The 23,555-nt window shown below is 37.8% G+C and overlaps 1 protein-coding gene across 1 annotated transcript; it reads right to left on the reverse strand.

Moving 5' to 3' along the window:
* Positions 1-513: 513 nt before the first annotated feature.
* On the reverse strand, positions 514-22,326 carry LOC133338519 (glutaredoxin domain-containing cysteine-rich protein CG31559-like; the record flags this gene model as incomplete). The annotated part of the gene is made up of 3 exons (XM_061546691.1): positions 514-687; positions 764-829; positions 22,093-22,326. Coding segments are annotated over 3 exons (474 nt in total), but the record flags the coding sequence as incomplete, so codon positions are not given.
* Between the last annotated feature and the right edge of the window lie 1,229 nt (positions 22,327-23,555).

Consider the following 23,555-nt stretch of genomic DNA (forward strand, 5'->3'; position numbering starts at 1 on the left):
CGGAACCCAAATTTCTTGTAATGGAAAATTAGGGAAGGTACACTTCATTTGGGGGAGTACACTGATTGACATACTAAATGCACAAATTCAAAAAATAACTGCAAATCAAATATGGGAATTTGAGTTTTATTCGCTTTCTGCATTTCATTATTTTTCTTCTAATTTCTTAACTACCACACTAACACAACAACAATAACACATAACGTACAAAACGGTTAGACTCTGCAAATGCAAACATTTGACTTGATTATTTGTTGTTTTTTTTTCTTCTTAAGCTATGCTAAATATTCAACACGCTAATCGAATAGGTAGACAGTCAGGCAGGCAGCCAGTTCAGTCCAGACGCATGCTGGCACGCTCACTCATTTTGTGTCACCTAAAAATATTTACTTCTATTGCTAATGTCAGTTTGAAATAGTGACGATACGTCTACATATCTGCCTAACTATTTCTTTTTTGTTTTTTCGTACTGCTCCCTCATCCCTCCCTTTGGTCAGGGGGGCGGCGACTCCTCTAACAATTGTGACATTTAACCAAACCCACTTCGTCACAGTTCATACATTTCAATGCCACAAATTCAGCTGTGAAATGATTTCGATGTACCGACTTCTTGGAACCTTTGCAGGAGGGACATGGCAGCAAACGATAACCACCGCATGTTTGACAGGTGTAGGTAGTTGCAATTGACTGCAAGGAAAATAAAAGAAATGGGTACAAAGTGAATGAGTAAAATAGCATAGCTGGGTGTGTCATTGTAGCTTACCTTATAGGGTTTTAAGAGCTGTCTAAGTTCTCCAGATTCATTAAGGCGTTCCACGGTCTCGGCATCCTGTAAAATAAGAGAGAAGAATAAACGGTAAGTAAATTGGGTCTGGAAGATTGAAATGGGAATTTTTCTGAAATACGAAGAAAATATTCTGACGGACTTCTAACGACCGAAGATGTTTTTGAGGTGTCCTTGGAGGTCTTTGAAACATCGATTACCGTCTGATATATGGAGAAAATCTTAAGACAAAATAACTTTTAGAGAATCGTTAAGAGAAAATACCTTATAGAGGCATTCTAGAAACAGAAGTCATTGTAAGTCCTTTTTGAAGGACTCCTAAAGACCGAAAGTCTCATAAGAATCACAGAACTCCTAACGATCGTAAAGCTTTTGAAGCTTTCCTAAAGATAGAGATGTTCGTAAGGACTCCTAACGATTGGCTTCGTTTCTGAAGCATTATAGTTTTCAGAATAGGAACAATTCTAAAAGTCCCCTCTAAATATCGAAACCTTTCTGCAGGACTCCTATAGACCCATAAGGGGTAACCACATACGAGGATTCAGGCATGTTAATTTTTGACTATTAAAGTCAAACATGATTTAGGGCAAATCTAATTTAACATACCATGCCTGAATTCTCCTTATGTGTTTCCCTCTGAAAAATCGAAGAGCTTTTGTAGATCACACACTGTTTCTGTATGCCACCTAAAGAAAAAATGAAAAAATTCCCAGCGATCGAAAAGCCTCTGAAGGTTTCCTGAAGATATGGAAGTTCAGAAGTACTCCTAACGATTGGTTTCCCATGGACCAAAGGTGTTCTGAAGCTTTTCTAAAAATAGAAAAAAAAATTAAAACGTCTTCTATAAACAATTTTCTGAAGCCATTGTGAGGGTCTTCTAAAGACTGAAAGCATTATGATGGACTTCTAAAGCCAAAATTACTTCTGCTAAAATCAGAAGACCTTCTGAAGGTATGTTATAGTCAGCCGACATCCTAAGACCGAAGGCAGCGTATTAAATATAGAAAAGTTTCCAGCAGAACTTACGTCTTCTGAAGATCGTCTTGTGTCAAAATAGAGAACCTTCTGAAGTTTCTGTAAAGTTCGATTATCTTCTGGAAGTCTGGTATAGAAAAAATACCTACAGATTTAATAAAGATTGGATTCCCAATTTTTCTAAAGTCCTTCAGAGGATCACCTCAAGACCCAAAGCTTTCTGATGGAATTCGAAATACAAAAGTCTTTATCCTTATGAAAGAAGACCTTCTGAAAGACTCCTAAAAAAGAGCACCTTCGGGGGTTCTCTAAAGTTCGATTATCCTCAAAAAGTCTTATGCTGAAAAAAGACCTTAAGGTCCCTCAAAGATAAAATACTTTCTTGTCGTACCTTGAAGATCGAAATAGACCAAAGGCATTCTGAATCTACCCTAGATGTAATACAATATTTTATGGGCAGGAGATCACAAGCAGTGAAGGAATCCCAAGAATATAATATGTTAGAAAAAACTTCTGAATGTCTGCTAAAGACCGTAGAACTCCTGAAGGCTACTAAAGACGTAATGATGTTTCTTAAAAGTTATAGAGCTTTTCAAGATATGCTGTATTTCAAACAGCTTCTAAGGTTTTCTAAAGATCTAAGACCTTTTGTAGATCTCCTAAAGATCGAAAATCTCCTGAAGTTATCTTATAGATAAAAAAGCTTCGGAAGGTTTCCTAAATATTGAATTCTGCTATCCTGCAAAATAGACACCATTCTAAACATCTCATATAGACAATAAACCGTCTGGAGATCTTCTATGGACAGCAGACCATATGAACAGAAGAATTTTTTTTTCCTAAGGTACTCTATAGCGGCTTTCTCCTCAAGACAAACGTTCTTTGGAAGATCTTCTGAAGAGGGAAGACCTTATGAATGTCTTCAAAAGATTTAAGACCTTCAGAAGATCTCCTATAGCCAGAAGTCTTTTGGGAGATCTTATATAGATCAAACAGCTTCAGAAGATCTACTAACGATAGACAATCTTCGGAAAGTATCCTAAATATCGGCTTATTATAGACCGAAGAAAATAGTCTAAACGTATATTATCGAAAAAATACCCTTTGGAGGTTTCTATAGGCAGAAGACACTTTGACAATCACTTGGAGGTATCCAAGACATAGAGCAGTTTCTGAAGATCTACTGAGCGTTTCCTAAAAACCCCATTCTTTCTAAAGATTTCCCAAAGATCGTAGAGCGATCGTATAGATTTCCCAAATATCGTAACGTCAAAAAGGCCCTCCTGAACTTCTTCTAAAGTAAGAAAAGCTTTTGAGGGTCTCCCGGAGATAGAAGTCTTCTATAGGCAGATGGAATCCTATAACCAGAAAAGTATTCAGTCTCATAAGGTTATGTAGGTTTCTAATATATAGAAGATTTTCTGAGGATCTAGAGCTTTCTAAAGGTGTCCTAAAAATCTGAAGGCAAAATACACTCGTACACTTCTAAAGACAGGAGACCTGCTAGTCTAATTAAGACGGATGGCCTGCTGATGATCTCCTAAAAATGAAGACCTTCTGAAAGACTCCAAAAGATATGAAACTGTCTGGCGTTCTCCAGACCAAGATCTTCCGAAGAACCTAGAGACAGAAGGTCTACTGATAGTCTAAATAGAAGACCTTCTGAAAGTCTCCTACTGAAGACAGGAGACCTGTTAGTCTAATTAAGACGGATGACCTGCTGATGGTCTCCTAATAACGAAGACCTTCTGGAAGTCTCCAAACGATATGAAACTGTCTGCTGTTCTCCAGACCAACATCTGATGATAAAATTCCATCTTCTGTACTGAAGACTGAATGTCTTCTATTGTCAAATGCCTTCTAAAGTTCTCCTATAGAGATATAATTTTTAAAGGAGAAAATTCAGAAAGGTTCGCATATTTAAGAAACATTCTAACGATTCCATATATGACATTATTAAGGTTCCAGAAAAAAACTTCCCAAAGCCTCCTATATACAGAAAACCTGCAAAAAGCTATATAGACCGAACATCCAATGAAGATCTTCTAAAGCCCATGTGTATAAGGTCTCTTAAAGATTTCCTATACATTTAAGCCCTACTATCAAAATACCTTCTGAAGGACCTCTTTTTGAGGGTTGCCACCTAAATGATCTTATCCTGATATAAAACTTTCAGAAGACATTCTCCTATAGAAAGAATAAAAAATTCTGTATATAGAAAACCTTCTGAAAACGTTTTATGGTTAGAATTAGGGTCATTTGGACAGACGACTTTCTGCAGTTCACCTACAGACAATCAAATTTCTTAAAGCCTCCTGTGCACGGAAGATCTTCTAATTACCCCATATAGACCTGAACATCTTACAAAGGTCCTCCAAAGTTTAGGTTACGTTCTAATGTTCTCTTATAGACTTATATACTATCTGAATGTAACCTAGATAAAGGATATACGTAGCCCTCGAAAATTCGAAATTCGCAATAAATTTAGGACTAAACCTCTCAAGCTGTCTAGTGGTGGTTCCCATTTACTTTAGTAATAAAAAAATAATAATTCTCAGAACTATTTCAAAATATTATTCTGCTATCAGTTAGACCAAATTCTTCTACTGGCGTTCCTAGAAATCCGCAGAAAAATAAAAACAATTACAAGAAAATTATTACGAACAAAAGATATTAATAGTTATGACAACCTTGACATTAAAAATATATTTAGACCAACATATGTATGAATATATGTACATATATATGTATATATATATTTACAAGCCATTAACAAATTAACAACGGCGACGAAGAAAACAACCACAGCGACGATAACCCCCTTTTTTGTTGTAGTTAAGATAATAACAATAACAATCAAAACAACAACACTTGTTTTTCTGTGTATTTTCCAACAGCAGCAACAACAACAACAAAACATCCGATAAATCGTTTCCATTGCAGTTTCTTAAGTGGTAACATTTTGATGAACCGTACCGTACCGAACCACAACAACAACCTCAAATACCAGATAAACAAAAATTGTAAACAAAAAACGAAACACACAGCTGCATAAAGATGGCCAACTGTGTGAACCGTCAGTCATGTTTTGGGCCAGAAGTTGCTGAACTTCTTTAAATGGCGACTGCGCTTCCCTCGCCTTGGTTTGTGGTCTCCAAACGTACCAAAAACAAAAGTGTCATCATTTGCAGCAAGGAGGTTTGTTGTCGCAAAACATTTTTTTTTTTGAAAGTGAAAACGTGGGTTTTTCTATTTTTGTTGTTGTTGCCGATTTTCAAATGCAACATTTTTTTTTTGCTTTCATTGGAATTGAAATGTGTCTGTGTGGAAAATGTAAACAAATTTTCCGAAAAGAGAGAGAGAAATGGTTTTTGTTTCATTTGGAAATCATTTGTGATTTTGTGTGTGTCCAAAATAGTTGATGTAACCTTTTATTTGCATATGGAAAAGGGCATTGCACCTTGAATCACCTAAGCATGTGATGTAGCCAACCTTGAGGTTTTATCTGTTAAACACAGGGCAAGTTGGGGTTTATTTCGATTTTTTTCTCCTCCAGAGGAGGATGTTTTTTTATAATTATATCTATCGATTTCTCTTAAATTTGAAGATTACAGTTTTTTGACGGAATCACACATATCTGTGTAGGCATTAGCTAACGCTACTCCACAGATTTTCAGATTTATAAAATATTCTCATTGACTTATTTGAATGAATCACCGGTACCGGTTTCCGCAGTCTAAGTATTCTAAGCTCATGAATATCCCATTGACTCAGGGTAAAGTCCTTGAAGGGTGTTTTCCATAATATCTAAAATCTTGACATGATTGAAAGAATTTCCTTATCAAAAACTGCAAGAAAGTTGTTAAGTTCGATCAGGTCATCATTTTTCTATGGGTGCTATGCCACAGTAAACGTAAATATAAAACTATACATTCACACCTTAAGACCAGTGAGCAGATCAGTAAAGTCGGATGGGGCCGACCATACTTTCTGCTGTACTATATTCTAAGCCTGGGCAATATTTCGCCATATTTGTACCCTCTTGGCAGGTTATAGGACAACAGCTCCACTTTGTAACCCTGACATATTTTCCAAATATTGTTTTCCCGATGTGAATATTTACGACATTAAAATAGAAAATTGGTCACTTCAGGTTAGTTGATTTAACCCTCGAAATATTGACCGGCCATCATTTAAACAGCTGTTCTAAGTATTTGATCAGATACCCTTCTCTGTGCAAAATATATCATGCCCCGCATTGAATGATGGGCTCTAGGGCGACTAGAAAATCAGACAAAAATAAAGTTTTCTTTTCATTGCGCCCAAATAGCATATCATCGCCGCATTCCCATTTTTCCATTCCATTTTGTTTGGTGCATTCAGTTGTGAGTTACAGGGTGTTAAAAATGGAAGTGAACAAGAAGAAAATTCGGTATATTTTACAGCTTTTCATTGACAAAGGCGAAAATGCAAGCCAAGCGGCTAAAATTGTGAATGGTGTTTATGGTTCCGATACTGTAACAGCCAATTATGTGCAATTTTTGTTTCGTAGATTTCGTTCAGGAATTTTTGATGTTAAAGACGCTCCTCGCACAGGTAGGCCAGTCGTCGAAAACGTCGATAAAATCGGAGAAGTTATCGAGAAATAGGGGTCTTCTTTGGTTAAAACCCATCATACATGCTAAATTTCATGACGATTTGTCCATAACTGCGGCCTGTATTGTGTTTACAAATGATAATGGATAAATCTAGATGGACTCAGCTATACGAGATATGACGATCGGTGAACTAAGACCAATATTTCGAGGATTTACAAATTATTGGTGATGCACAAAGCTGTAATACCTTGACAAAATTGTTGCGTAGGGTATAAAAATGGGCTAGGACCTTGAACATAGCGAAATCCTCAAAATACCAAAATTTGGGAATAAGAAAATTTGTCATCCAGTAAAGAGCATATTTGATTGAAAATCGTACACAAAATCCCACCGTTCTATAAAGACTATCCCGAAACATGGGTAAATATCAAAATTTATGGAGATTTTATATCCAAATAGAATCCAAAATTAAAAATTACAACCATTTTTGTTGAAGAACGTGTCCGAACTCCCAAAATACAGGTATTTGGGAGGCGCCGTTATAAGACAGTTATTCTAAAATATGGACCAATATTGGTAATTTTTGTACCAAATTTTTCTATACAATATCACATTTCTACCCTATAGACTTTGATCTTCCCAAGATTGGCTTCCTATAAGCTGAAGACTTTCTGAAGGAACATTCTAAAAGTCTTCCATAGATAAACTATTTTTTGCAGGCCTTCTACAGCAGAATACATTGAATGATTTTAAATATACAATAGATTTTCTGGGGAAACTGCTCGGAAGATGTCGTAAAATTGGAAGATAATTTGAAGGTATCGACATAAAATTTTATTCGGTTAATTTTTGGGGTCTCCGGAGTGCAGAATCTATGCAGAAAATACGGTGTTTTGACACAGACCCATATAAAAGTCCCGCCCAATTTTTTAGCCACATGTTTCCTCTGAAGTGGCTGTAATTTTGCATTCCCTATTTTGGAGGGTGAAAATATCTATGTAGACATTTTTTTACAACCTCCACGATAGAATGGAGGGTATATTATTTTTTTTCATTCCATTTGTAACTCATCGAAATATTCATTTCCGGGGTAAAATTCTAAGATGATCTAGCCATGTCCGTCCACCTGTTGTAATCACGCTATCTTCTGAAAAAATTGAGATAGACCTCCAAAATTTTGCATAGGGTCGTCTTTTGTCTGCAGGCAGGTCAAGTTCGATGATGGGCTATATCTCTGAAATTGGGTACATTAGGTTCTTTTTAGGTAGAAAATGTATCCAATAAAAATTATAAATATCGGTCCACTTTTTCGGATAGCCCCCCATATAAGGGCACCCCCAATTTTCGGTATTTTGGGATTCAACTGAATTCGCTGAAATTTAGTACATTGGGTTCTTTTTGGATACCAAATGTCTCCACTATAAATTATAAATATCGGTCCACCTTTTTTTGTTAGCTCCCATTTAACGGTACCCCCAATTTACAGGTGTGTTGCCCATCTAGGGGAGTTACCAATCTCCTACTAGGCGCGTCTTCCCGGGTGGCGGATGGGAAGGGTGGATCCATGATGTGCAGAGTGAAACTGACCTAGGAGTTAATAACCGTCCTACATGGGACTCTACGCGCTATCCGCGATAGTCCAGAGGAGCAAAGTAAGGAACTCTTCGACCAGTTAGACAGACTGGTACCGGAAGAGCAATGTGGGGATACGCTTCTGGAGGAACTGCTATTGAATCATACCCTAACTGATGATGAGCTGGATACCACGGTGGTCCCAGCCAAGTCTACACAGAGGGATTGCCATAGTAGTAACGAAGGAAGTGCAGACCCTGTTGACCGACCGACTTCCAGTCTGACTGCAACAGGTCCTATTGATCACCCTTCAGAGGCAATCTGCAACGGATGCTATGTTCGACGATGGGGAATATGTTGAGACCCCAGAAACGGACAGCGGCTCAAAGGTTGGGAAGGCCCGAGAAATGGCTGATGCGAAGCATTACAAACGTACTGTTTCGTATATCCGCAAATTCGTGCGGCGACGCGCTAATTTTATCTCGGAGGGGGAGGTACATCTCATCATGGGTAAGATGAGATACGTAAGAAAGTTCGAAAGAATCTAACCGCACGCTCTCCATCGTGAACTAGAGATGGACAGGATCGCCCTCCCGAATCCTACTACTCGCAAAAAAGTGGTAGAATCGGCGAAGCCCATCCTTTGTCTCTGACAGAGGTTCTAAACCGATTTCTGACCTGATGCGCGGCTCGAAGCCGAGCCCGAGTAAGAATGCACAGGAAAAGGCAATTGAGAACATCCCGAAGCAAATAATGGTGATCAACGTGTGAAGGGCTCTGTCTCGAAGCTCGATTCTGCGCTTGTCAATATTTATAAATCCAATATCAGGCGAATGGAATGTCCGATTTGAACAACACTTTGTACAACATGTTATCTTTACTAAACATAAATAAAGTCCATTGGTCCACTACTTCTGGTACTCCCCACAAAAGTGGTTAAAAATTCCAATATTTTTAAGTCCAATATCAGTCGAATAGAATGTCCGATTTGAACCAATTTTGGACAACCTATCATCTTTACCGAACCAAGATGGAGTCCGAATATGGGACTCCTTGTGATACCTCCCCCACAAAGTTCAATATTTTATATACTTGTGAATTTAATTTGAAGCCGACAACAAAATTAAATACGATAACTCTTATATAGCCTATATAAGTCGAATAGTAGTGAACCCTGTGGGTAATTCCGAAGACCTCCACAAGCCATAGGCTGATGGTATTTATTTGCCGCAAACACTATAGAAAATTGAGGAATCTATGAATGAATATCATTTTGGTTTATTTTTTATATCTATCGGCTAGACCTGTCAACTTTGGGGTACCTTTAATATGAAACCGATTAATATTATAGAATCGTGTATGGTATGTAAAATATGGTGTCAATCGGACAGACGTAGGATATTTGGTGATATAAAAATTTGAACCGATTCCCTCAATTACAATAGGATTCGCCATTGCGCTATGTCCCAATATCATCGCAATGCGAATTGTTCTTCGTTTAGACTTAAAATAGGGTTCCATGAATATCGTTCGCCGAAAGAAAATGCTAAAATCGACCTTTAAAAATCAATATATATATATATATATTACTAGAGGGCCCGGCAAACGTTGTCTTGCCTAACAATATTGTTGATGTATAATTTTCGGCATTTTAGGTTGGTTTTATACCCTCCATCATAAGGTGAAGTGTATATTTTTGTAACATCTTGGTAATTATCATAGCACACATAGGGTAACATTACAAAACTGAATTTGATGTTTATGAGTGAGTTTTGTTATTCCCTCCACGATTTAAGATATACATTTTATATTTGCACATACATTTGTACTACTCATAAGATGGCCTAGCGTTGTCCTGCCCCTGTATTCTGTAACTTTTTAACAACATTCGATATTGTCTATTTTACAACAATTTCATTTGTTAGTTTTATTGTTTTTACAATAACAAAAGAAATTTAAACAATATCGAATGTTGTTAAAAGCTACAGAATAGGTCTACTGGTGAAACACGACACCTCCCCTGTTGGCCAATTCTGGCCAATTGCTATCTTCAAACGGTACAGTTGTTGGCAGTAGAGATCAGAATTTAGCGTTTGGCCATATGAAAGCAACTCATAATAAATAATCCCATTCCAGTCCCTCCAAATGCATAGCAGAACCTTCCTGGTCGTTAGTCCTGGTTTGGTCACCGTTTGAGGTGCTTCACCGCTCTTTGACCACGATCGTTTTTGCATTGGGTTATCGTATGTGATCCATTTCTCATTTCCAGTTACCATCCGTTTTTAAAAATAAGAGTATCTCATTCCGTTTGGTCAAGACTTCGCAGATGGAAATTCGATCAATTTAATTTTTTCTGTTAATTGGTGAGGCACCCAACCATTGAGCTTCTTTTTGAATCCAGCTTTGTGTGAATGGTTTAATTTTTAGCTCCTGGATGATGTTACGACATGCCTGTAAAATTCGATCGTTCCACCGGTATAATGGATTTCTTTTTCCCAAATCTAATATTAGGGATACTTATTGGGCAGAAATTCTCCCTAATTAGAATTTTCCATATTGACTCAAGTATTCGGATATCCCCATCTAACGGCATCCCTTAATATTCGGTGTTTGGCTGCAACGTTATGTTCGCCCAATATTGGTTAAATCTTTGAGGTGCCCACAATAGTCGGTACTTTAAGGAGTTCGGTATTTTAGGGAGTGCTTCAGCCGAAGAGCTGTAATGTTTTATTTTGGATGAAGAAAACCTGTTTACAAAACAATATCAATATTGGTGCAAATTGGTCCGGGTAGCCCCATATAATGATATGCATATAATGATATACTCTTATTGTTCGGTATTTTCTCATGTGGTATTAGTATATATCCATACCCATTGTAGTATCGTATATCATTCATATCATATATCATTCCGTGATATTGAAAGGGTAAAACACATTTGCGGAAACATTTCTATTCACGACCAAGTTTTGTATAGCTCCTACATACGGGTCCCGCATCATTTTCGGTTTTGTAAAGAATTTGACGGAATGGATCATGGATTTGGCTTAATGCAATAAAAAGGAGCCATACATATTTCCCGTTTAATTTTCAGTATGTTGAAGTTCTTACCCCCCATTTTCCAATCTACTACACATACTGTGTAACATAGTCCCCATACAAATGTCCCGGCCGATTTAAGGAATCTACATATTAGGAAGTACAAAAGTTCGATCTTAACAACGATTTTTCATGGTATTAAATATATCGGTAGTTGACATATTGAGGTAACATCATGAGACTCTTTGTTATAAGAAATGCTTTTTATAGTTGTTCTCTTTCAATATGAACTTAATTTTCTCTGTGATACACGTATGCGATTAAAGACATTGACCAACGATTAGGCATATAACCACCATATAATGGTACATTTTAGGTACTTCAATAACAACATGTTCCTATGTTCCTATTATTATTATTTTCAAGAAGAATAATCTAGGGCACATGTCTTAGAATCAGAACTCTTTCTGAATCTTCAGATTTTCATCCTTGCATTTGTTCCAAAATGTACGTGAATTTTATGGAAAACGTGTACATACAATGATCGCGAATTCATCTCAATTATTGTTTTGCATTCTCAGAAAAAAAGTTTCGTTACAATGCCAATTGAATAAAATAAAATATTTTGAAAATTTTCAATATTTGACAAATGAATATTTTTTTTTTCAAATATTGTTTTTCATAATATTTTTTCTTTTTTGCAAATTTTTCGCGATTTTTAAATTTTTCTCACCTTTTAAACCTTCCCTGAAGCTCTACGAATATTTTAAGACTAAGATAAGAAAAATCCGTTCAGCCGTTCTCGAGTTTTAGCGAGACTAACGAACAGCAATTCATTTTTATATATATACATAGATAGATATAGAAGATAGATAAGTGTGTTACGCCAAAGAACACAGCTCAGCTTGTTTTGCATTGGTCCCAATATGTACCTGTATTCTATGGAAAACGTGTAAATACAATGATCGCGTGTGCATTCAATAATATACTTCTCAATTTTTTTTGTATTCTCCCAAAAAAATGTTTCAATACAATGTCAATCCAATTTAAAAAAAATTAAATATTTTGAAAAATTTTAATAAATGACAAATGTATGCTTAAAGGAATGATACGCTACCAATTTTCGCTCAAAATACGTCAAAATAACAACTACGACGTGGTGCTTTCCATATAGCTCGATACTAAATTCGCGGAAATGCAAATATGCTTCAAAATATTTTTTGCAAATTTTTCGCGATTTTCAAATTTTTCTCACCTTTTAAACCTTCCCTGAACATCCACGAACACTTCAACATTCAACATTGCCGGCCCGGCAAACGTTGTCTTGCATAGCAATATTGTTGATGTATAATTCACATAACGATAGCCCAATATTAAATAATCTTTAAGATAGTGCTCTGAAATTGCGGTATTGGTATTGGTGAGGCACCCAACCATTGAGTTTATTTTTGAATCCAGCTTTGTGTGAATGGTTTAATTTTTAGCTCCTGGATGATGTTACGACATGCCTGTAAAATTCGATCGTTCCACTGGTCTAATGGATTTCTTTTTCCCAAACCTAATATTAGGGATACTTATTGGGCAGAAATTCTCCCTAATTAGAATTTTCCATATTGACTCAAGTATTCGGATATCCCCATCTAACGGCATCCCTTAATATTCGGTATTTGGCTGCCATGTTATGTTCGCCCAAGGTTTCAAATATCCCCCATGTAATAGTAATCCACCTTTTTAGATACTGTGTTCCTATTATTATTATTTTCAAGAAGAATAATCTCGGGCACGTGTCTTAGAATCAGAACTCTTTCTGAATCTTCAGATTTTCATCCTTGCATTTGTTCCAAAATGTACGAGAATTTTATGGAAAACGTGTACATACAATGATCGCGAATTCATCTCAATTATTGTTTTGCATTCTCAGAAAAAAGTTGCGTTACAATGCCAATTGAATAAAATAAAATATTTTGAAAATTTTCAATATTTGACAAATGAATATTTATTTTTTCATAACATTGTTTTTCATAATATTTTTTTTCATAATATTTTTTCTTTTTTGCAAATTTTTCGCGATTTTTAAATTTTTCTCACCTTTTAAACCTTCCCTGAAGCTCTACGAATATTTTAAGACTAAGATAAGAAAAATCCGTTCAGCCGTTCTCGAGTTTTAGCGAGACTAACGAACAGCAATTCATTTTTATATATATAGATATAACAACAGATACAAATATCAATTTGTTGAATAGTTCAAACACAAAATCACACACACATATTTAATTTGTTTTATTTTGTTATTTTTTTCCCCACGAGTTCAAATCCCTCTTGATTGTGGCAAATTCATATCACCTTTCAATGTAAAGGATTATGAATAAACATGGGTTACATGGGTTCATATATTAATAATTATTAATATAATGACACAACAAATGAGCAACATCAACAACAACCAAAAAACACGCACACATTTACACACACAAGTTTCAAAGATATGAAAAAAACATTCTCCATTTGTGCGGATTTTAAGGCAGAGAGGTCATAGAGTATTTTTTTTTTTGCCGATTAGAGCTTAGCGGTTTTGAAATTTTGGTTGTCTAACCAACAAAGAAACTAACAATAAAGCCATCAAGTGTGTTACCAATTTAATGATGTGAACTTCAACAATTCACTGCAAAATTCATTAATTCCAACACCTCATCTAACGTCATTCATCCATCATCGTCTGTGGCAGGTCTCTGGAAATTCACATGTGTTGAGTTGAGTGAGTCGATATTCATAGACAAAATTATATGGAAAATGAGAAGAGACGACAGCTGATAGACTCCTTGTCTATCAATTCATTAGTCAGATATATATGTATATATACTTTTTTAAATACTGCTGATACACTTTATTCACTTTGAGCTCAACCAGTTAATTGAAATTAATTAATGATATTCGGTCACATCGTTTATAGGTCGGCATGTTTAACATGAAGTTATTAATTAATTAATAAAATAAATGTTTTTTTGCGTTCCCCTTAATGTTCGAAGTAAAAGTGTGAATATAGAAAGTGCAAGTACCGATCTGTAATTAGGTAATCTGGGCCAAAACTATAAGCGATGCAAATATTATTGGTTTTACTACAATACAACACACGATATAATAACACAATAATAAAAACACGGAAAAACACGGAAACGTGCTAAAACCGCCCAAATTTTATCGAATAATGGTAGTGCGGCTCTATGTGGGCTAACCAAAAACATGGACCAATATTGATAATTCATAGAATGTAGAATATCAATAGAAACAATTTTGTTGAAAACCAGGCTAAAACACTCTCATATACCGTATATACTACAACAATCCGCAAATACAAGTGGCCGTGGGACAGAATAGTTAGGGTGATGATTTGATGTCATGAATTTCTCCCAATTGTTCGAAGACTACGAGATATGGAAACATTGGATGATACGGGTACTTTTCAAATTGCCTCATGAATCCAATGTTACAAAAGCAGTCATCCGAATCACCACCTTATGGACAGATATCTACCGCCCAGTCATTTCTGGAAGGATCTTCATGTTCTGGAGAGATAGGTCCAAAGATACAAAAGATATCCTCAGCATCAACAAGCTTATCAAATAGTGTTCACACTAATGCTCTTGAAGAATCAATTCTAGAATGCAATGCGGATACAATCCTCGGGAAACACCCGCCAATCATACCGAGACAATACACAGTAGCCGCCTCAATTTGAATTGGGCGCCATTTGTTGGCATTGTGGTTAATATTTGTTCGACAATTTCCAAAGCAAAATCCTACACACCTAACTCCCTGTTGATTATTTTTTTTATGGACTCAAGTTGTATGGACACAAGTTGTACAGGTCGCAGGTTTTTTCAATCGGGTCTTAGAAGTACGTGTAAAAAAGTTTTGTAAATATTTACCCTGTGTAGAGGAGGCATCAGAAGCAAAAGCTTCATATTAGACCAACAAATCTTGAAGAGTTTAGTGTGAGTACCTGCCTATTGGCCTACCTCACAGAGGCTGAGCCACAGGCGGAAATGCGTCCACCAGCTCCGAAGTGCTGTACCAATCGGAGAGCATGCAGAAGGCACTCTCCCCTGAAGCTCCCCAGGGGGCCACACCAACTGTCAGGCTGTATCGACAGATCCAGGGGCACCTGACACCCGCGGTACGAAAACCTCCGCTCAGGCTTGAGACCGGAGCCTCTCCCAGTTCGACACAAGTCCGGGCTGGTATTCCAAAACAAAATAAGCGACAGGATCATAATCGCAAGTGGCAAGGAAAAACCTTGCCACAGCAGTGACAACGCCAAACAAATACACAAACAATTAACATGCTGTCCTCACGGATTGCACAAAGGGCGCAGTGGACCGCCTCATCGGACATCACAACACAAAAATTAACAAAACTGCCCTCACGCACAGCCTACACTACATGTACATGACGAGTGAAGCTCATGAAGTGGAAAGCACGAACCACCCACGATGCACAGCAAACGCAGGCAGCACGCTCACCACCAACAACCGCCGATAATCGCACCAAAACCAGCACCCACCACCATCCGGTGCAACCGACTGAGCCCACCTGCAAGGGGGGCTATGCACGAGAACCACCTTCACTAAGTGCTGTCCTTCTCCTAAACGCTTCAAGAGCAAAACCACTTAAACAACTAAAGCTACGATCGTCTTCAAGCGCCCTAATGAAATCCCACCAAGCCCCTCCATTCGATATACCCATACTTGATAATCTCTAATGTCATCATAGTAACAGCATTCCGTCAGTATATGCCTCCAGTCCTCAGTCATCCCGCACCCATATAAATCCGTCTGGGAGGGGCCTCTTTTATGTAGAAACGCATTGAGAGAACCATGCCCCGTAGGTAAGAAACCAGTACTTAAGCCAACAAATGTAGAAAAATGTTACTATTTTGTGTGGAGTGGACCAGAAGGGGAGCTGAGATCAATTTAGTTGTCGCCTTCGTGCGCTGATCAGCCGATAGAAAAAGCAAGACTTTTATATTGAAGCTATGCCTAAACGATCCAAAGATATTTTCCCCTCAACTTTTTTTGATACATGTATGTCATACCCCAAGAAATCTATGAAAGATTCCCTGCTTGTACTCGTCTATGGAAGACATGCTGTATTCTGTTCGTCTATGAAAGACTTCCTAGGTTCAGCTCCTCTATGAAAGGTGCCTCGACTTCAGATCTGATATGAAAGACTCGCTGGCTTTACGTCATTTATTAAAGAGCCTCTGGTTTCACCTCTTCTATGAAATACTCTATAGTTTGAACTCGTCTCTGAAAGACTACCTGCCTAAGTTCGTCTATGAAAGACTACCCTACAGCTCGTCTAGAAAGACACCCTGGCTTACGCTCATTTATTAGAGACTCACCACTCAGACTCATCCACAAAAGAGTCTCTTCAACTCAGCTACAAAAACCCCTTCAGCTCATCTATGTAAGACTCACTTCAGATTGTCTATAGACGGGCGACGAAGGTGAAGGTGGTAATGATCGATTAATAATTCTAAACGCTCTAGAGGCCGCAATTATGACCAGAACATAATGAAAGAAAGAGGTCTGACTATGGCTATTTTTATGAAGATTGATCAATATTTAGCGGCTCAAATGGACCCAAACTTTTGTCTGAAAAATTATAGATTTGTATTTTATGTCGTATATATTTATACTTGAAGGACATAGACCCCAAGAGGAGTGGTTGACCTTTAAATAGATTCCAATTGTGCTGTTGTATGTACTGGGGGTGGGAATTATATTCATATATTTACAGATGCGTATGTATTCTGATATAGTTTAAAATTATCATTACCACTCTAGAAAGCGGAAATGTGGCTCTGATGGCTAGGAAATTTTGCATGAAGTTCCGGTTATGGCCAAGGACGACGCTTTTAATTTTCGATATAGATTAGATATTTAGAGAATGAAATGTATCGACAAGTCAATATCTGTGTGCGTTTTCCAAGTCGCTCTTTAGACTAAAATTATAAGCCAAACATCACAACACAACACTCGAGGAAGGGAAACTGGCCAACTAATTAGAAGAGTTGTTTTGGTAATGATCGGTCAATATTCAGTGGGTCAAATCAACCAAGACCTTCCTATGTAAAATAAACGTTCTGGTGTTAATGTTCAAACCGGGAAATAAAGATTTGGAAAAAATGCCAGGGTATGAGAATGGAGCTCAGTCAAGGCTCAGAAAATAGATCCGCAGAAGAGATGAGTTCCGTGGTAGTTGTAAGTAAGTGTATATGGTGATAATATTGAAATAAATGACGTTGTTTACATTGTTTTTTGAGAGAACGAACACGAATACCTGAAAATTCGTCTCACAGACCATCCCTGGTTTTTAACCACCACCGATATGCCAATTTATAGTTTCATCTATTGGAAAACATGATCCCAGAAGAGGCATTTCTATAAACGCTATCTTCAGCTCGTATATAAATGACTCCCTTCAGTTCGTCTGAGAAAGACTACATTCAGCTCGTCAGTAAAAGGCTTTATGGCCTTAAGCTCGTGTATGAAAGACTTCCTCCATTCAGCTCGTCTATGAAATACTTTCTTCAACTATTCGATAACAACATTTTACAGCTCGGCCATTAAGATTTCCTTCAGATCGTAGTTAACCCATGTATAAAAAATCATAGCATTCAGCTCTCCTGAAAGTTCTCCTCTTTAAATACTTCATGACACCGGTTCATCTATCAAGACTGTCTGACATAGCGTCCAAAAAGAATACCCACTTCAGTTTGTCTATAAAAACTACATTCAGATCGTCTATAAAGAATCCCTGTTTCAGCTCATCCATAAAGGCCTATAAACAGACGTATCTCCTTTAGATCATCTTCACATACATAATTCACCTGGACTATGAAGCCCCCCTTCTTTAAGAACTGTCTTTAGTTCGCATTACAACACTCCAGTCAGTCTGTATTGTAAAACGTCAGACACCTTACCTTGAAAGACTCCCGTTAATACTTCTACGAATTCTACATTTCAGTTCTTATGCGCAAAGTCCTAAATTTCTCCCAAAGTTAACCTCTTTTTTCTCTCCCCTTTTTCCAATTTGATCTAAAAATCAGCCCCATTTTTTGCCAAACACTATCCCACACTACTAGTCCGATAGTTAAACTTTAAAATTATGTTGTTGCTGGTTTGACAGTTTGTTTGTTTAACCGTTAAATAATAATAGTAATAATCATCGGCAAAGACAAAATTATATACCTTCTCCCCTGACGGCCGATCTGTCATGTGTGTGTGCCATGGAATAATGATGAGAAGAAAACAAAAAATCGCAACTGTGAAAATGTAAATCCTCTACATTTGAAATGCAACATCATGATGAAGTTGCAACAATTGTTGTCGGTCGTCGTCGTCACAAAAACAGTCACACACATGTGTGTGAGACTGCGAGAGAGTCTACAACGAAATGCATAATAATTAGCAGTTGTGGAGAATCGAAAAAGTTAAAGAAGAAGAAGACAAAAAACCCAAACCGAATGTGGTAAAATTGTTTATAACTTTACTAAATTGCCAACAACAGCCTCTTACCGAAAAGAAACCCGATTTTTGCAAACAACCAACAAACGAAGAGGAAAAGCAACATTAACCGATAAATCAAATTACAGCAGCCTCTCCAATCATACAATGTTGTAAGAAGATAAAACCAACTTCAACAACATACGAGTATACACGACAAGAAAAATGCAACGAAATTAAACTGTCACAGAGGCAACGACAAACCCTGATATTTATGAATGACGTTTTTGAGGTGTATGCATAGAATGAATGTCAGGTCGCCAGTGGATGATCTCTATACAAAAATTGAAAATAAAAGAAGTGATATATAAAATCGTCATCGTATGGTTCACCACAAGTTCAAAAGAAATACGGGGCAAATTTGGTCATTCAAAATAACTAAAATCGATCGAGACCTTTTATGGGGACTTTGTTGTAGTAAATTGTCAGCTAGTAGATTGTTGCTCTGAGAAAATTAAATTCCAAACCCTTTGGTTTGAAAACTGCGATAGGAACCCAATATATTGGAAATAAAATGGGGGGCTTTGTAAAAATGGGTCTATATTGAACAGGAATCAGTAGTGCTCACTTACAACCACTTCGAATGAAACATGTAGTCAAAAGCTCCAAAATACTGATAATAAGCCAAGACATTTAAATGGGAGCTATGTTCAAAGGATCCACAGATATTGTTGTCCTCCACGAATTCCAAATTTCAAATTATTGACAAGAACCCTATGAAAGACTACCTGCTTGAGCTTGTCTATGAAAAACTTCCTGACTTCTGCATGTCTATGAAATACTCCCTGGCTTCTTCTCGTCTGGGATCCGCTTCTATACAAAAGAATCTTTGGCTTCAGATCCGCTATGAAAGACTCCCTGGCTTCACGTCCTCTATGAAAGACACTATGACTCCCTGATACAGCTCGTTTACGAAAGACTCCCTGCTACAGCTCGTCTACGAAAGACTCCCTGCTACAGCTCGTCTACGAAAGACTCCCTGCTTCAGCTCGTCTATAAAAGACACCCTGCTTCAGCTCGTCTATGAAAGACTCCCTGCTTCAGCTCGTCTATGAAAGACTCCCTGCTTCAGCTCGTCCATGAAAGACTCCCTGCTACAAGACTCCCTGCTTCAGCTCGTCTATGAAAGACTCCCTGCTTCAGCTCGTCTATGAAAGACTCCCTGCTTCAGCTCGTCTATGAAAGACTCCCTGCTTCAGCTCGTCTATGAAAGACTGCTTCCTGCTTCAGCTCGTCTATGAAAGACTCCCTGCTTCAGCTCGTCTATGAAAGACTCCCTGCTTCAGCTCGTCTATGAAAGACTCCCTGCTTCAGCTCGTCTATGAAAGACTCCCTGCTTCAGCTCGTCTATGGAAGACTCCCTGCTTCAGCTCGTCTATGAAAGACTCCCTGCTTCAGCTCGTCTATGAAAGACTCCCTGCTTCAGCTCGTCTATGAAAGACTCCCTGCTTCAGCTCGTCTATGAAAGACTCCCTGCTTCAGCTCGTCTATGAAAGACTCCCTGCTTCAGCTCGTCTATGAAAGACTCCCTGCTTCAGCTCGTCTATGAAAGACTTCATGCTTCTGCTCGTCTATGAAAGAGTCCCTGCTTCAGCTCGTCTATGAAAGACTCCCTGCTTCAGCTCGTCTATGAAAGACTCCCTGCTTCAGCTCGTCTATGAAAGACTCCCTGCTTCAGCTCGTCTATGAAAGACTCCCTGCTTCAGCTCGTCTATGAAAGACTCTTCAGCTCGTGCTTCAGCTCGTCTATCGTCTATAAAGACTTCCTTCAGCTCGTCTATAAATACTCCCTTTAGCTCATCTATAAATAATCCCTTTAGCTCGTCTATGAAAGTCTCCCTCCAACTCGTCTATGAAAGTCTCCCTTCAACTCGTCTACGAAAGACACCCTTCAGCTCGTCCATGAAAGTCTCTCTTCAGCTGGTCTATCAAAGTCTCCCTTCAGCTGGTCTATCAAAGTCTCCCTTCAACTCGTATATGAAAGACTCCCTTCAGCTCGTCTATGAAAGACTCCCTTCAGCTCGTCTTTGAAAGACTCCCTTCAGTTCGTCTATGAAAGACTCTCCTCAGCCCGTCTAAACAAGACTCCCTTCAGCTCGTCTATGAAAGACTCCCTTCAGCTCGTCTATAAATACTCCCTTCAGCTCGTCTATAAAGACTTCCTTCAACTCGTCTATAAATACTCCCTTCAGCTCGTCTATAAATAATCCCTTCAGCTCGTCTAGAAAGACTCCCTTCAGCTGGTCTATGAAAGACTCCCTGCTTCAGCTGGTCTATGAAAGACTCCCTGCTTCAGCTCGTCTATGAAAGACTCCCTGCTTCAGCTCGTCTTTGAAAGACTCCCTGCTTCAGCTCGTCTTTGAAAGACTCCCTGCTTCAGCTCGTCTTTGAAAGACTCCCTGCTTCAGCTCGTCTTTGAAAGACTCCCTGCTTCAGCTCGTCTTAGAAAGACTCCCTGCTTCAGCTCGTCTATGAAAGACTCCCTGCTTCAGCTCGTCTATGAAAGACTCCCTGCTTCAGCTCGTCTTTGAAAGACTCCCTGCTTCAGCTCGTCTTTGAAAGACTCCCTGCTTCAGCTCGTCTTTGAAAGACTCCCTGCTTCAGCTCGTCTTTGAAAGACTCCCTGCTTCAGCTCGTCTATGAAAGACTCCTTGCTTCAGCTCGTCTATGAAAGACTCCCTGCTTCAGCTCGTCTATGAAAGACTCCCTGCTTCAGCTCGTCTATGAAAGACTCCCTGCTTCAGCTCGTCTATGAAAGACTCCCTGCTTCAGCTCGTCTATGAAAGACTTCCTGCTTTAGCTAGTCTGCAATGAAAGACTCCAAGGCTTCAGCTCGTCTATGAAAGACTCCCTGCTTCAGCTCGTCTATGAAAGACTCCCTGCTTCTATAAATACTCCCTTTCAGCTCGTCTATCAGCTCATCTAAAGACTCCTTTCCCTGCTTCAGCTCGTCTATAAAAAGACTTCCTTCAGGCCTGCTTCAGCTCCTCTATGAAAGACTCCCTGCTTCAGCTCGTCTATGAAAAACTTCCTGCTTCAGCTCGTCTATGAAAGACTCCCTTCAGCAGATCTATGCAAAACCCCAAGGCTTCAGCCCGTCTATGAAAGACTCCTTTCAGCTCGTCTATGAAAAACTCCCTTCAGATCCAATAGCATGCCCACGACATTAAATACAGCATCTGATTTGAAAATTATCAATGTTTTTAGATAACCTAATAATATTACACACATTGTTACAAACATCTCTCATTCATCAAAATAACAACGAAGAAGAAAAAAAAACATAAAAAATCGGGTCTTCTGGTTTTATAACCACAATAACGCTAACAATGCAACAGCTTCTGGCAACATTTCAATTTTTCATGATTATACATGGCAGCACATTATAGACGCTTAGCTTAATTTTTTTGGGGTCGCAACAGCAACAAAAAATATCTCCTCTAATTTTGTTACTAGTCAAAATGTCATATTTGTCTCAGCGTTTCGATGGGAACACAATTACGTTACTTAAATAAGAATAAAATATAAATAATAAAAAAAAAACATTTTTACTTACACCAATGTGTTGGCCTTCGACAAATAGTTGAGGTACTTTTATTATTTCCGAATGCATTCGCTCTTTGATTTCCTGTTGATATTCCACACTCATAAAGACATCACGTTCTTCGAATTTCACCAATAGCGTTCGAAGGATTTTCTTAACATTCGAACATTTGGCATAGGTATCGCGTATAATGCCCATACTTGTCGTATAGAGGACAACTTTGCCTGAGTCTTTTTCTTTGAAATTCTGAAAAGTGAGAAGAGACAATTAAGAGAATAATTAATATGGACTGTCATTATAACAATGGGCTTTTGGAGGTAAACAAAATTTAAAATATAATTTTAAAAAATAATTAAAAATATATGTATTCTTAATTCAAAACCATTAAGGAAAGTTCAAAAGTCGGACGGGTCGACTATATGATACCCTTTACCACTTTGGGCACATACAAGAGATGCTCATATGTACAATATCCTTTAGATAGAATAGACATATCATCTTTGGAGGACCATTGGAATGGAATCTAACGAAATTAACTTCGTCAAGTTAATAGAAGAACTACAAACATACAGATACAATCTCAAATCCCACACATCAATCTTGACCTAATTCAGTACTCTGTGCAATTTGAATAGGGTTCGTCCTTGACATGTACCGAATTTCATTCAAATCGGATTATAAATGTGACCTGTACGTTGTTCACAAAAATACATGGACGGACGGACATTCATAAATCGACTCAGAAAGGGATTCAACTATAGTGCAGGACTAGGTTTTTTTAAATTACAACTATTCTAGATTCTGAAGAGGACATTTTTCAATGAATATTTTTCCAATCATCCTTACCATGGTGGATTCTTGCGTGAATTTATAAAAATATTTTTCAATATACACAAACAAGAGTAGATTAAAATAATAAGTATCAGAACAAGCTTGGATTTGAAATGACATATTTTCAAGTATCCAAAGGCCTCTACTCAGGAGTTTTCAAAAAAATATTTTCCCCAACTACTTTAAGCCTGAATTTGTTTTAATCTATTTTTCCAGGATCAACATTAGCGTCAATTTTTTTAAAAAACTGCCACACGCGTAGATTAAAACCAGTAAGGAAAGTAGTAAAGTCGAACTGGGCCGACTATATGATAACCTTCACCATTTTGGGTATATTCTACATATGTATCCTTACAATTGCATGTCAGTTCTCTCGAAAGAACATACGTATGTCTTTTTGTAACCTATATATATGGAATCTATGGCTACGTCCTTCAAGTCTCAATTTGATACGTTGTGCAAAATTTCGTGTTAATCGAAAAACATTAGGAGGTTGGTGCACCATTTATTTAAAATCGAAATCTGAATCGATTTTTCGGAAACTTACCACACATCATTCTAGACTTAATTCAGTACGCTATGCCAAATTTCGTGTAAATCGAAGGATATATAAGGACTTTGGTGCACCATTTACATAAAATCAG

This window comes from Musca vetustissima, unplaced genomic scaffold (assembly GCF_032173495.1).
Source record: "Musca vetustissima isolate MV318-11 ecotype Yass unplaced genomic scaffold, APGP_CSIRO_Mvet_v1 utg101668, whole genome shotgun sequence".
Classification (NCBI taxonomy): domain Eukaryota; kingdom Metazoa; phylum Arthropoda; class Insecta; order Diptera; family Muscidae; genus Musca; species Musca vetustissima.